This window comes from Rattus norvegicus, chromosome 4 (genome assembly GCF_036323735.1).
Source record: "Rattus norvegicus strain BN/NHsdMcwi chromosome 4, GRCr8, whole genome shotgun sequence".
In the NCBI taxonomy this organism is placed as follows: domain Eukaryota; kingdom Metazoa; phylum Chordata; class Mammalia; order Rodentia; family Muridae; genus Rattus; species Rattus norvegicus.
Window position 1 is genome coordinate 67,529,977 of NC_086022.1, and position 12,354 is coordinate 67,542,330.

Sequence of the window (12,354 nt, forward strand, 5' to 3'; positions counted from 1 at the left end):
AAAAAAAAAAAAAAAAGAAGGTATTGCCCTGGCCCACCTAGGAGAGAATGGAGGACAAGAGACAAGAAGAAGGATGCCAAGACAGGAGTCTGATCAAGGCAACAAATTTTACTTTTTCTCCAAGGCTGACTTTATACCATAGCAGAGGTAACAGAGGGAATGGGAAAGTGGGAAACATCTACGCAGGCCAAGGACACAGTGCTCTTGTGGTCAAGTATTCGGCTGATGTCAACAGGATGTCAGAAACAAGTTTGTCATATCATTAGGCATCCTGACTACCAGATTTGTATTAGCCTTCCGCAGCTGGCTGGAGATTTTCCATCATCCTGACCTCTTAATGAACACGGTCGTACTTACCTCTAACTATAATATTAACATCAATAATGGAGGGTTTTAAGGGCATAGCTCCCAACAAGGTATGTCATTGAGGATGGGTTTGAGGTTTGAAAGCTCACACCGGACCCAGTCTCGCTCTTTGTGTTTAATGTTTGTAGATTAAGATATGTTTATTCCAAAGCACCGCAGGCAAGTTGCTGGAACATTGTAGATACTACATAGTTGTCATGATATATTGTTGGGGAGTGTTAGTAAAGGCATTTTTTGTTTAGATTATACTTTTATTTTTAATTGTGTGTGTGTGCGTGTGTGTGTGTGTGTGTGTGCTCGTGCGTGCATGAACATGTGAATATATGTGCTTGTGGAAGTCAGAAGGAGGAGGAGTTGGATCCCTTGGCTCTGGAGTTATAGGCAGTTATAACTCTCTATATGTGTGCTAGAAACTGAACTTGGGTCCTCTAGAAGGGCTGCAAGCACTCTTAACTGCTGAACCATCTCTCCAACGCCCAAGACATTCCCTCCCTCCCCCTCCCCTCATCCCACCTCTCCCCCTCTCCCTCCCTCCTCCTTTCTCTGTGTATATAATTTTGGTCCAAGACTGAATCCCCAAAGATACAAAACATGTTACAAAGACTGGTGTAGTAAGAATCCAGAAATTTTGGTTTCTTTAAAAAACACAGAAATCCATAAGAATGCGTTTTCGTTTGGACCCCAGCTATAGGGATGTGCTGCTGCTTTGGACTGTCCGCAGCAGCTGACTGTGATTCAGTTTTGTCAGTTGCAGACAGCTTCTGCGATTGTGTGCTGTGGAATTCAGGGAACTTTTCAGAGGGTACGTAAACTTGAGGACCTGTGTGAAATGGAGCTGACCAATGAAGTTGGTCATTTAGTAGTGTCGGCGCCAGCACCGACACGGTACCGAGAATCGGGCGAAAGCCTGCGGGATGAAAGAAACACACACACACACACACACACACACACACACACACACACACACACACACAGGTTATCATGTCAAGCCAGGAGAGGAAGAGAGGAAGGGAGAGAGAGAGAGAGAGAGAGAGAGAGAGAGAGAGAGAGAGAGAGAGAGAGAGAGGAAGAGCAGAAGAGAGGAAGAGCGGAAGAGCGGAAGAGCGGAAGAGCGGAAGAGGGAGTGAGAGTCTCCTGTAGCTTTATTCACCACTTATATACCCAAGTCTCCAGGTAGAAAATAACTGGGAAGCACAGTGGGAAACCCTGGCTCGTGACTACCTGGCTCGTGACTTCGGTAACAAAAGACTGACTAGGAGACCTGAATTAATTAGGGAGAAATCCCAGAAGACCAGCCTAAATCTCAAGGATAAAGGCTGAGGAAGCAAAAGTAAATTGACCACCACCCAGGTGTGGTCCAGATGTGTGGGTTCCACATGCATCAGCCAGGCTCAGCAGAGGTCATGCAGTGGAGACACCGGGTGTTACTACTTGGTCTTTTCTTCCTGTGCCGTAAATACATGGGAGAGGCCTCTGTTCAACAATCCCATGACTTTAACTGTGCCCATACAGTTACAAAGTGGCCAGGCCCAAATCCAATATGGCTCACTACATAGTAGTTGGTTGCCATTCACTAGTAGCCGTGGTCAAAGAAGAAACAAAAGGAAAGAAATTAGACTCGGGGGTTTTCCTAATTCCTCTCTCCTCTATCCTTGTTTCTCCTATCTAGTGTTAGGGGGTGAAACTGGGGAGGAAGGTTGGGAGAAAGAAGAACCCACAAAGTAGAGAAGACCAGCTACAGGCTAGGAGGGTGGTCTGTACAAAATTAACAGCCATTGAAGACTAAGTGGCAGAACCTGATACTGGAAACCTATTAACCCTACCTCTGTCTCGGAAAGCTGTTATGATTGCCTTGTTAAATTCTACTCCTGTAACCCTGCTTACTTTCCCCAATCTGGAAACCACCTACCCCTGACCTATAAAAACCTTGTCATCCTCATGTCCAAGGCAGACTTCTTGAACCCCACCTTGGCGGGGAGACAGCCTATGTACATAAATAAAAATGTTTGCTTTAATTAATTGCTTGCTTGCTTTAATAAATTTGGTCATGATGATTTAGTTCAGTGGCCTTTCTCCTCAAGTCTTTGGGAACTACAGCACATGGACTTTAGTCCTGTGTGTACAATAGCTCGTCTCCTCTCAAGGTATTCTTCAACCTCTACAAAGTTTTGCCCAGCTTTTTGTTGTTTTTAAAGACAAGGTTTCTCTGTGTAGCCCTGGCTTCCTGGCTCTGTAGATCAGGCTGGCCTTGAATTCAGAGATCTGCCTGCCTCTGCCTCTCATGGGCTGGAATTAAAGGTATGTACCACTGCGCCTGACTTTTTATGCTTTTGACTGAAAATGTAATTTCCGTTATTCTTACTAACGATCCATTAAGGGAAAGATGCTGCCTACTAACCAAAAACCAATGAAATCTATCTCTGAGGTAGAGCCATAAATCTTAGTCCAACTGGCTCTGCCAATCACCTGGATAAGGGACCATCCCTTAGAAAGGTAGGTTCACCTAAAGCCATGCAAAAGGAGGAATAACCTACCCTTTAATGAAACAGGCAGACTTTCTCTTCCCAAAATTCCTGGCCACTATCGCAGTCGTTTCAGATTCCCGATGAGCTTCTCCATGATTTCTGTCTACTGTCCCAGAAACACTCAACCTTCTCTTTGTCTTCTCAGTTCTTTTGGGTGCTGGCCTAATATACTTTCTCTGGTAGTTTGGGCTTTCCTCCCTCATTCTCTAAAGCTTCCCTCCTGGCCACGCGGCTGCTTGTAACCCATGGAGCTGACTTCTATGTCTGTCTAACACAAATGGCCTGGCCTCTCTCCCACTTCTCCATCTTCTTCTGGATAGCTGCCACGGTTTACAGCCTGCCTGCACAGATGCTTTGTTTTGTATCCTTTCTTTTCAACTCTAATAAATTTTCCTCAAGCTTCCTTTTGAGTTTCTTCTTAAATTCTTTTATTAATGAGACTAAGAACCTCAGGAGGGAACTCTGATTTCCCTAGTAACAGGTGGCAACTCCCATGGGACTCCCCAGAATTTCCGGTAACAAGCTCGGGAGGATGACATGTAATATAATACTGAAACTCTTAACACCAGTTTGAGGTTTTTCTTTTTCTTTCTTTTTTTTTTTTTCTTTTTCAGTTTCCTCCTCCCCTTTTTGAGACAGGGTTTAACATTGACTATAACCAAGAATAATCTTGAATTTGTAGTGATTCTCCTGCCTTTGTCTCTAGAGTATTAGAAGTATAGGTGTGTGCCACCAACTCTGGCTTTTTTTTTTTTTTTAAGAATTTAATATTCACGTACTTAAGACACTTGCAGATCGTTTATTTAGTCCTCAAAAATATTAACTGCTTTTATTCACTTAAGCAAAATTAATTTCACCTTTTCCCATTGAGATCTTTAAAGTTCCGACAAATTTGTAATCTCTTCCCCTATACATCACTCCCATTCATTCATCACAGAAATAAATTCAGGCCACCAAAAAAAAAAAAAAAATTCAAGCTGCCTGCACACTCCCCCTCTCACACAATGTGGGCTCATACAACGAGGTTTTGAATCTTTTCTCTGTTGCACGTAACTTACTTCAGCCCTCCCAAGATCTTACTCCTTTCACCATTCAAGTCTTTAAGTAGTAAAAGCAGCTTTCCGAGCAGTTTCTTAATTAATCAGGTTGGGGAGACTAGGTAGAGCCCCGCCCCTTGGGCGGGGCCACAGCGGCGGGCGGAACCCGATGTCTACTCTGGCTGCTTTACAGACGATTCCTTTACAATCTTCAGAAGAGAGACCCACACAGAGACAGCCAATCAATGGCCGCGGTCCTCGGCGTCCGGAGCGGGGCTAGCCCCGCCCACTCCCAACCTCCCGCGGGGGCCGTCCGAGCCTCGCGGGCTCCCGCAGGCCCCGCCCCCTGGGCAGGCGCGGCGGTCATTGGATGGCACTCAGCTCGCAGTCGCCGCGGTTGCTGGGAGAGGGAGGTGGGGGCGGGGCCCACGGTGGTCCAAGGGGCCCGAGAGAAAGGCTGCTAGGCGCGGGCGGGCGCGCTGGGCGGAATCGAGCGTCTCGGTGGCGGTTTGCCTGGCGGCCCGCGCGGCGGCGTCGCGGTGCGGGAACCGGTCCCCGTTGACAGCTCCGCGTCTTCCGGCCGCGCCACTCGGGAAGTGGCTTCCTCCCTGCGCTCCCTCCGCGAATACGCGCGGCCTCGGAAGAGAAGCGGGAGGCGGCGGCAGCAGCGGAGGTCGTCGGGGGCGGCGGGCGGTGAGCGCGCTCCCGCTTTCCCGGCGGCGGCCGCAGGACAATGGAGGTGGCTGTGGAGAAGGCAGCGGCGGCGGCGGCTCTGGCCGGGGCCCCCGCAGCGGCGGCGCCGAGCGGGGAGAATGAGGCCGAGAGCCGGCAGGGCCCGGACTCGGAAAGCGGCGGCGAGGTGTCCCGGCTCAACCTGTTGGACACTTGCGCCGTGTGCCACCAGAACATCCAGAGCCGGGTGCCCAAGCTGCTGCCCTGCCTGCACTCGTTCTGCCAGCGCTGCTTGCCCGCACCCCAGCGCTATCTCATGCTGACGGCGCCCTCGCTGGGCTCAGCAGAGACCCCTCCACCGGCTCCTGTCCCCGCCCCCGCCCCGGGCTCCCCGGCCGGTGGTCCTTCGCCATTCGCCACCCAAGGTGAGAGGGGCCCGCGAGGTGGCGGGCGCGACCCGCTGTCACGAGGCTGTGGAGGGGGTGAAAAGGACCAGTGCCGGTCGAGCGACTCAGCGGTCCCTCACTTTTTGCAGAGCTCTGACGGTTGTGGCGAGTTAGCAGCTCCCCGCTGCCTTCGCGAAGCTTTGTCCGGGTGCATATGATCCGGATCAGCTCGTGTACACCCGGGTTATGCGAGCTAGAAAGGGGGAGGGAGAGGTGGAGATGAAGTGATGGGATTTTCTTTGATGATTGATTGCAGATTGGCTGCCGTCTGTTTCGAATCTTGTGCGTTCCGGGCTTTTTACCGTAATGAGTTCCCTCTCTATCCCCTCCGTTGAGGACAAAGGAACCAGAAGAAGGAGTTTTGTTGTCTGCTGCTTTCGAAGATTTTATTTTGAGAGATTCAATAAAGGATAGAAAGTAAATAGACTTCCAAAGTGTTTTGTAAGCAGTAGTTGGAAGTTACTTTCTCTTTTGTGGCGTTATCGGGTAATTAGTTTTTGACAGGTAGTTTCCATTGCTTATGTTAACAGGTTTGAAGCATTTAAAGTGATTTGAAGTGCAGTAATTATTTCTGGGAGAACGCTTGAAGTTTTTAACTTTTAATAATGCAAATATTTGGGCAAATTTGCGTCTTTAAAATAGTAACCGCAAGTCTTTTTCTATTGCTTAGTGGGTTTTTTTGTTTGTGTGTATGTTTTGTTTGGCTTATGTAGCAGCCCAAACTTATCCACAACTAGCAATCTTCCCGTCTCAGCCTTTTTAGAGTAAAGATAACAGGCAGGAGCCATCACACCTGCTGGCCAGTCACTTTTAGCATCTCTTTTAAGGGAATAACTGCTTTGAATTAATTTGTTAAGTAATTACTTTAGGTCAGGATGCAATTACTGGCTTGGATTGTTGACTTAGAACCACGTAGCTCTATCTTACAACGGTCTTTAAACATAGGAAACTATTTTCCACGGGTCTGTATTGTTACGGGAAGCACCACAGGGAAAGCCCACCAGAAGGAGACCACTCAGCTATAGCCAAATGAAAGTATTCCAGCCCCCTGGATTACACTCAGGTATCAAGGATGCAGATGTAAGCCAGTGGTTTTCAACCTGTAGGTCCAGACCCCTTGTGGAGGGTGGAATGAAGCTTTCACTGAGGTCCAATATCTGATGTCCTGCATACTAGATGTTTATACTATGATTCTTAACAGTAGCAAAATTACCATTATGATGTACCAAAGAAAATAATTTATAGTTGGGGGTCACCACAACATAAGGAAGTGTGTGTTAAAAGTGGCAGCACTAAGATTAAGAACCTTAGACCTTTAGAGGAAGGGGGCTTTTTTGTCTTTTGGTTTTTGGTTTTGTTTTTTGGGTTTTGTTTCGGTTTTTTGGTTTGGGTTTGCTTGTTTTGTTTTTGAGATAAGTGTTTCTCTATGTAACAGCTCTGGCTCCTGGAGCATGCTCTGTAGACCAGGCTGGCATAGAAGTCACAGAGATCCGCCTGCCTCTGACTCCCTAGTGCTGGGATTAAAGGTGTGAGCACCACTGCTCTGCAAGGGGCTTTCAGAGTCACATCCTCTTATCTTGCCTTTTGCCTTGTAGTTGCAAGCAAGAAGTTTTGTGCAAGCAAGCAGTTTAACAGAAGCTAAGCTAAATTAGCTAGAGCATCTTGACTTTGGGTTCTTAGATTTTGGTAATTTTCTACAAGATTCCCCATCAAGGAAACCAAACTTTAGTCAAACCTAAAATGGTCTCAGCAAAAATATGATAGAGGAACCTCCACACTGTCTTGCAGTATCATATTACCTAATTGGTTCTATGGGCAAGAGGAGTCAAATAGATGACTTGTGCTGTTCTAGGGGCATTTTTGGTTCTAAGGATCAGAAGCTCAACTAACTTTATTTTCTATTTGATATATTGGCCATGCAGTTGAGAATGCAGGGTTCAACCGTTAGCTGGATCAGAGGTGGGAGAGGGCTGGGTTTCTTTCACAATCTGGTCAATGCTGTGGCAAGTTCCTGCTAAGCCTGTGAGGACTTGAGTAGGGAATGATTAGACATTTTTGCTTGGGGGGAAGGAGGATAGCTTGGAGGACTCCCAAACATAATTTCAAAAAGGAGTAATCCCCTCCTGGTAAGGAGTACATTGGGTCCTGAGCAGGAGAGGATGTTGGCCTAATTTTTGCCATTTTCCAGTAGCAATTTGATCAGAGTTTCCTAAAGAGTTTTATTCATCCTTTTTGCCTGACCTGGGCTTAGGTCTATACGTTCAATGCAATTTCCAATTAAAATCTTTGTCAGAATTTGAAACACTTCAGCTGTTGTAGAGGAATTTTAATCCAGCAACATGGGTGCTCTGGCAAGGGAGTAATCACATCCAAGGATAAGATCCAGCTGGAATGTAGATACACCAAACACCTTCAGTCCTTCTGGCTGGAATACAGACACATCTTTATCCTAAACAATGACCTCTAATTGAGAAGCAGACAAAGTGACAAATCAGAGAAAGATTGACAGAATGAGTCAGAAATTGGATACACCCAACTCTCACAAGAAGAGACAGGAAAGAAAGGTTACTTAAAGAGCAGTGAGGGAGAGGGGATTGAATTCATTTCAGATCAGTGTACTTAAGTTTATGAAGTTTAGAGGCAGCAGAGAAATTCAGTCAGAAGCCAAGAGAAGACAATTTGAATCAGTCAGCTTAGAAAGGGATTTAAGCTAGAAGAGCTGAGTTGAACTAGCAGCCATCCAGAGTTCAGAAAAAGTTAGAAAGGATGCATGTATTCATCAGTAGGTCTCAGAGGCTGAAACATTATAGGCGGGATAGCAGACAGAGGCTGGAACCTGAAGGTTTCAAGGCCCAGGCTTACAGAAGATCAGATTGAAGCTTCCAGGCTTAGGCTCCTAAAACTTGGATATGGCTCCCATCCCATCCTTTTGTCTGAGGAAATAAAATAGCATTCACGAAGGCAGCTGGACCCGAAAGCTAGAGACAGTTCAAAACTAAGTAATTGAAGAAGTTTGTTTTTTTGTTTTTTTTTTTCTTTTCTTTTTTTCCGGAGCTGGGAACTGAACCCAGGGCCTTGCGCTTGCTAGGCAAGGGCTCTACCACTGAACCAAAGTGCTTAGATAATCTTATCTTGGATCACTACTCCTGCATACCTGATTCCATCTTGAACAAAACTACTTCCATACTTCATTTGGTATCACCAGTGAGGTGTTAGATCATTCTTGATAGACAAGGTCAGTAACTGCAATACAGTCATGCAGAGGTTCCATGAGATCATCGTTCTGCAGTAGGCTTTGCAGGGTTGAGGGTTGAGGGCTGGCATCTTATGGAACCAAATGTGGGGTTGCTCCAGAAGCAGGACTTGGTATTGAGTCTCCTCATCCCACACCAGGCATTAGACATCCATTTCTCAGGTATCCCCCTCAAGAGGACCTTAGAAGAGCTGCCAGAAATAGTTCTTGCCAAATAGTTAATTTGTCAGCAACTATGGCCTTTATACATGCCGTCCATCTGGCTATGACTGGGTCAAGTCTATTGGACAGATAAGCCACCAGTCTTTTCCAGAATCTCAGGGTTGTGTGAGGACCCCTTGGGAATGCCTCTGACTTCATCCACATACAAGTTAAATGGCTTAGTAATATGAGGAAGGACCAGGGAAGATACCAGGGCTCTTTTCAAGGCTTTGAAGAAAGCCCTTTGCTTAGTCTCAGTCCATTCCAAAGGCTTTGTACACCCTGGTATAGAAGGGTTTGGCTAACTAACTAAGCAAATCTCTTTTCTATAACCAGCAATATCTAACTGCCCTCAGGAGTTTCCATACCTGTTTTTTCAGTGATTGGCAGAATGGCTGAATACAATCATAGGACATTTTCTTCCTCTAGGTTGTAGCCTAGGTATGTGACTTGAGGGGGAAGCACAGTTGAACCTTTTTGGCTAAGACTTTGTACCCTGGGGCTTGGAGGGATTCCCAAAGGCCTTATTTTGACTCTATCTTCCTCTTCTTCAGTGGTCAAAGCTATGAGATCATCTACATACTGTAGCAGGTTGCTCTATAAACTTTCTAAACAATTTCCAAAAGTTGAGACTTACTCATTCCTTCGAATCCTTCTAATTTCTGCAGCTTTCTCTTTATGTCTGGAGTAGACTGTGTGACAAAGAATATTAGTGGCTCTCTGTTTTTCAGGGGCATCTGGGTTTATGGAGTAAACGCATGATACATCTCACAGACATTTTCCAGAACTCAGCAGACAATTCATTATCAGGTCTGTGAGTGTTCCGACTTGGCTTGGCAAAGTTGGTAGGTTTTCTGGCTACCACTTTTAATCTTCCCAGTGATGTTTGCCAAGAAGTGTCCAGTGCGTCCTTCTATTTATTGATATTAGAGTCTCAACTGGGTTGGGTAGATGGGAAGGTTCATTCTGTTTGGGTCTTTGTGTTGGGAAGTATCCTGCCACTCAGTCCCAGAGCTAATTTCTATCCAGCCGGATTTGGGTGTCCTTGGCTGTAAACAGGGTGGCCAGGAGCTCTTGGCAATCATTGCAAGTCAGCTGATGTGTATAAAAAGTCTTCAATAGGCTGATAAGGGCTTGGGGCCTCTCCGAAAAGGGAGGGTTTTGGCTGCTCCAATTATAATATAAATCATCGATGGAGAGAAGGGGGGGACTACTTCCCTTTCCTCCTCCTTCCTTCCTCTGGTCTGTAACATGGTCCTCATACTTCCCTCAAGGGGATAATGAATGATGGTTTCATAGCCCAGACAGAGCCTGACTGGCCTCCCCAGAGGCACTTTCTGTATGATGGGGAGAGAAAAGACCAGGTTTAGTAGAGTTAGCATCCTGACCTCCCCTCTGGGGAGAACCTTTTTCTCTAGCTCCTCTTATATTTTCCATTGGTCCAGTCAGAACATAAGGAGGTAGAATGTCCATCTTTCTGGTGAGCAGGGATAAATTAGCTGAGGTATCTTGACCTCAGGTTCCTAGAATAGAGGTTAGTGATTTTCCACTGGGCTTTACCTCAAGGAGATCAAATTCTTGTCAAACCTAAAGTAACCTCAGCAAGAATAAAGATGGAGGAACCTTTTCAGTGAGTTGCTTTGTCACAAATACTTGAGTTTATGCTGTTGCTATTCATAATAAAGCACCTTGAGAGTTACTTGCCTATGATCATCATAAGGAAACTCACTCTCTGTGAAACTTGGGAGACTTTATTAGGTTGCAGGTAAGGTGGAGTCTCATAGTAGTTTATCTCAAAGGGGTTGCTTCCTGGAAAGGTAATGCAGGTATAACATGAATCCTATTTGTTTTTGAGACAGACTCTCACTGTGTAACCTTGGGTGACCTCTGCCTCTTGAGTGCTGGGTCATGTATGTATGTATGTATGTATGTAAACACATATGTGTCTGGTGCTCATAGATGCCAGAAGAGTGTGTCAGATTCCCTGGAATTGAAGTTACAGATGTGAGCTGCCAGGTGGGTGCCGGGAAGGGAATCCAGGTTCTCTGCAAGAGAACCAAGTACCACTGAGCCAACTCTCCAGCCCTGTTAAGTTGTCTTGTACAGGAGTTCTTAAAATTTAATTGTACTTTGTGTGTGTGTGTGTGTGTGTGTGTGTGTGTGTGTGTGTGTGTGTACTGCATGAGTCCCTGGTACCCTTTGAGGCCAGAAAACAGAGTTGGATCTTCTGAGACTAGAGTCAGCTAGTTAAATGTGGGTGTTGTCAGTGGTTTGAGCTGCTGACCATCACTCTAGCTCCAGTAGCCCTCCTTACCCAAAGGTTCCACTAAAGTCCCTTAATAAAGTGGCCAATACAGCTTTTTTATATAACCTGTATACAGCTTGGTGATTTTTTTAGTTCTCTCTAGATAGTAATACCTAATACAACCTAAATGCTGTAAAAGTTAATCACATTAGATAGTTTATGGGGATAATGAAAAAAAAAACTAGCAGTTTTTCTCATCTGCAACTGGTTGAATCCATGTGTTCAACCTACCGTGTGATATTTATAGTATTTATTTTTATTTTTTAAATGATTGAGTGCTTTTTACATTATGTATTTGTGTTCATGTGTGGACTTGAGAGTCACAGTGGGTGTGAAGAGAGGTTAGAGGGAGGTTTTTTTTTTTTTTAAGTTTTCTCCATGTAAGTTCCAGGGCTCAAACTCAGGTCATTTGGATGGCAAGCACCTTTGTAACCTGCTGAGCCATCTAATGATCCTTGAATAGATTTTTGTAACCACCTATGTTCAGAGTTTTGCATAATTCTGGAAATAAGACCTAAGACTTAGGCTTGAATGAGTGAGAATATGAATGAAGAAAATTCTGGTACTCAATTCTGAGACAAGTTTTAAGTTCCAGACTTCACTTGCAGTTTTTTTTTATCTTTTTGGTGTATTATAGAGTTAAAGGAAAATATTTAGATCAAAATGTAATCTTTTTATACTAAGGAAAAGTCAAATGAGCTTCTGCATAAAGGGTTAAAGTTTCTTGAGGTAAGTTCTTTCTAGCCCAGGCTGGGCTTGATGGTTGGATCGGTGGTGACTGGTCTCGTCTCAGCCTCACACCTGCTAGTTTTACAGATGTGAGCCATCATAGCCAGCAAGTGAAAATTTTGCTTGTAAACTGGATGGTGGTCCTTTAATCCAAGGTAGAGGCAAGAGGATCTCTGTGAGTTGGATGTCTACAGAGTGAGTTCCGGAACAGCCAGAGCTATATAGAGATACCTTGTGTCTTGGGGGGTGAGGGGGAGATTTAGTGTTTTTGCATGCCCAATGTCTTCCATTTAGAATTTCCTCCTATAATGTCGTCTCAGGATTGAAATCAGGCTTGGCAGCAAGCACCTTTTCCTGCTTAAAACCATCTCACCAGCCCAATGGTTTTGTTTTGTGTTTTAGTTAATTTTGTTCTTACATAATATTTTTAACGATACATAATACATTCTAGAATTGTCAGTAGCAAATAGTAGCAGGAAGAATAGGGCTCATGAGGTCTACCCCCATTCTTGGTTGATAAGGCTAGTCTGATACAGGATCAATAGCAGTAACCACAGTAACTGCATTGAGTTTCTGATTGAATGGCTAGAAGATGACATTTTGTGGGATTTCTGTTTTCTAGCTCTTGAATTTTCTGCTTCCTTTTCCTTGATGTTACTGAAGCTTAGAGTAGGTGATAAAAATTTGTTTAGGTCTGAATCCTTGTCCATCATTTATACTTAGTGTGATGGTTTGTATATGCTTGGGCCAAGGAGTGGCACCATTAGGAGGTGTGGCCCTGTTGGAATAGGTGTGTCACTGTGGGTGTGGGCTTTAATAC

At 45.1% G+C, this 12,354-nt stretch overlaps 1 protein-coding gene and 1 pseudogene across 3 annotated transcripts in view; one reads left to right on the top strand and one right to left on the bottom strand.

Annotated features, from left to right (window-relative positions):
• Window positions 1-12,354, bottom strand: part of Hmgb1-ps18 (high-mobility group box 1, pseudogene 18) — a 600,236-nt pseudogene that overhangs the window by 71,136 nt on the left and 516,746 nt on the right.
• Window positions 4,264-12,354, top strand: part of Trim24 (tripartite motif-containing 24) — a 124,775-nt gene continuing 116,684 nt past the window's right edge. For 2 of the 3 annotated variants that reach the window (XR_010065691.1, XM_063286502.1), the window contains exon 1: window positions 4,264-5,025. Coding sequence is in view for 2 of the 3 variants with exons in the window: in XM_063286502.1 (XP_063142572.1) it covers window positions 4,662-5,025 (364 nt within the window). In the remaining variant the exon portion in view is untranslated. The remainder of the gene's footprint in view (window positions 5,026-12,354) is intronic. The other variant, NM_001395753.1, reaches the window with a different exon arrangement.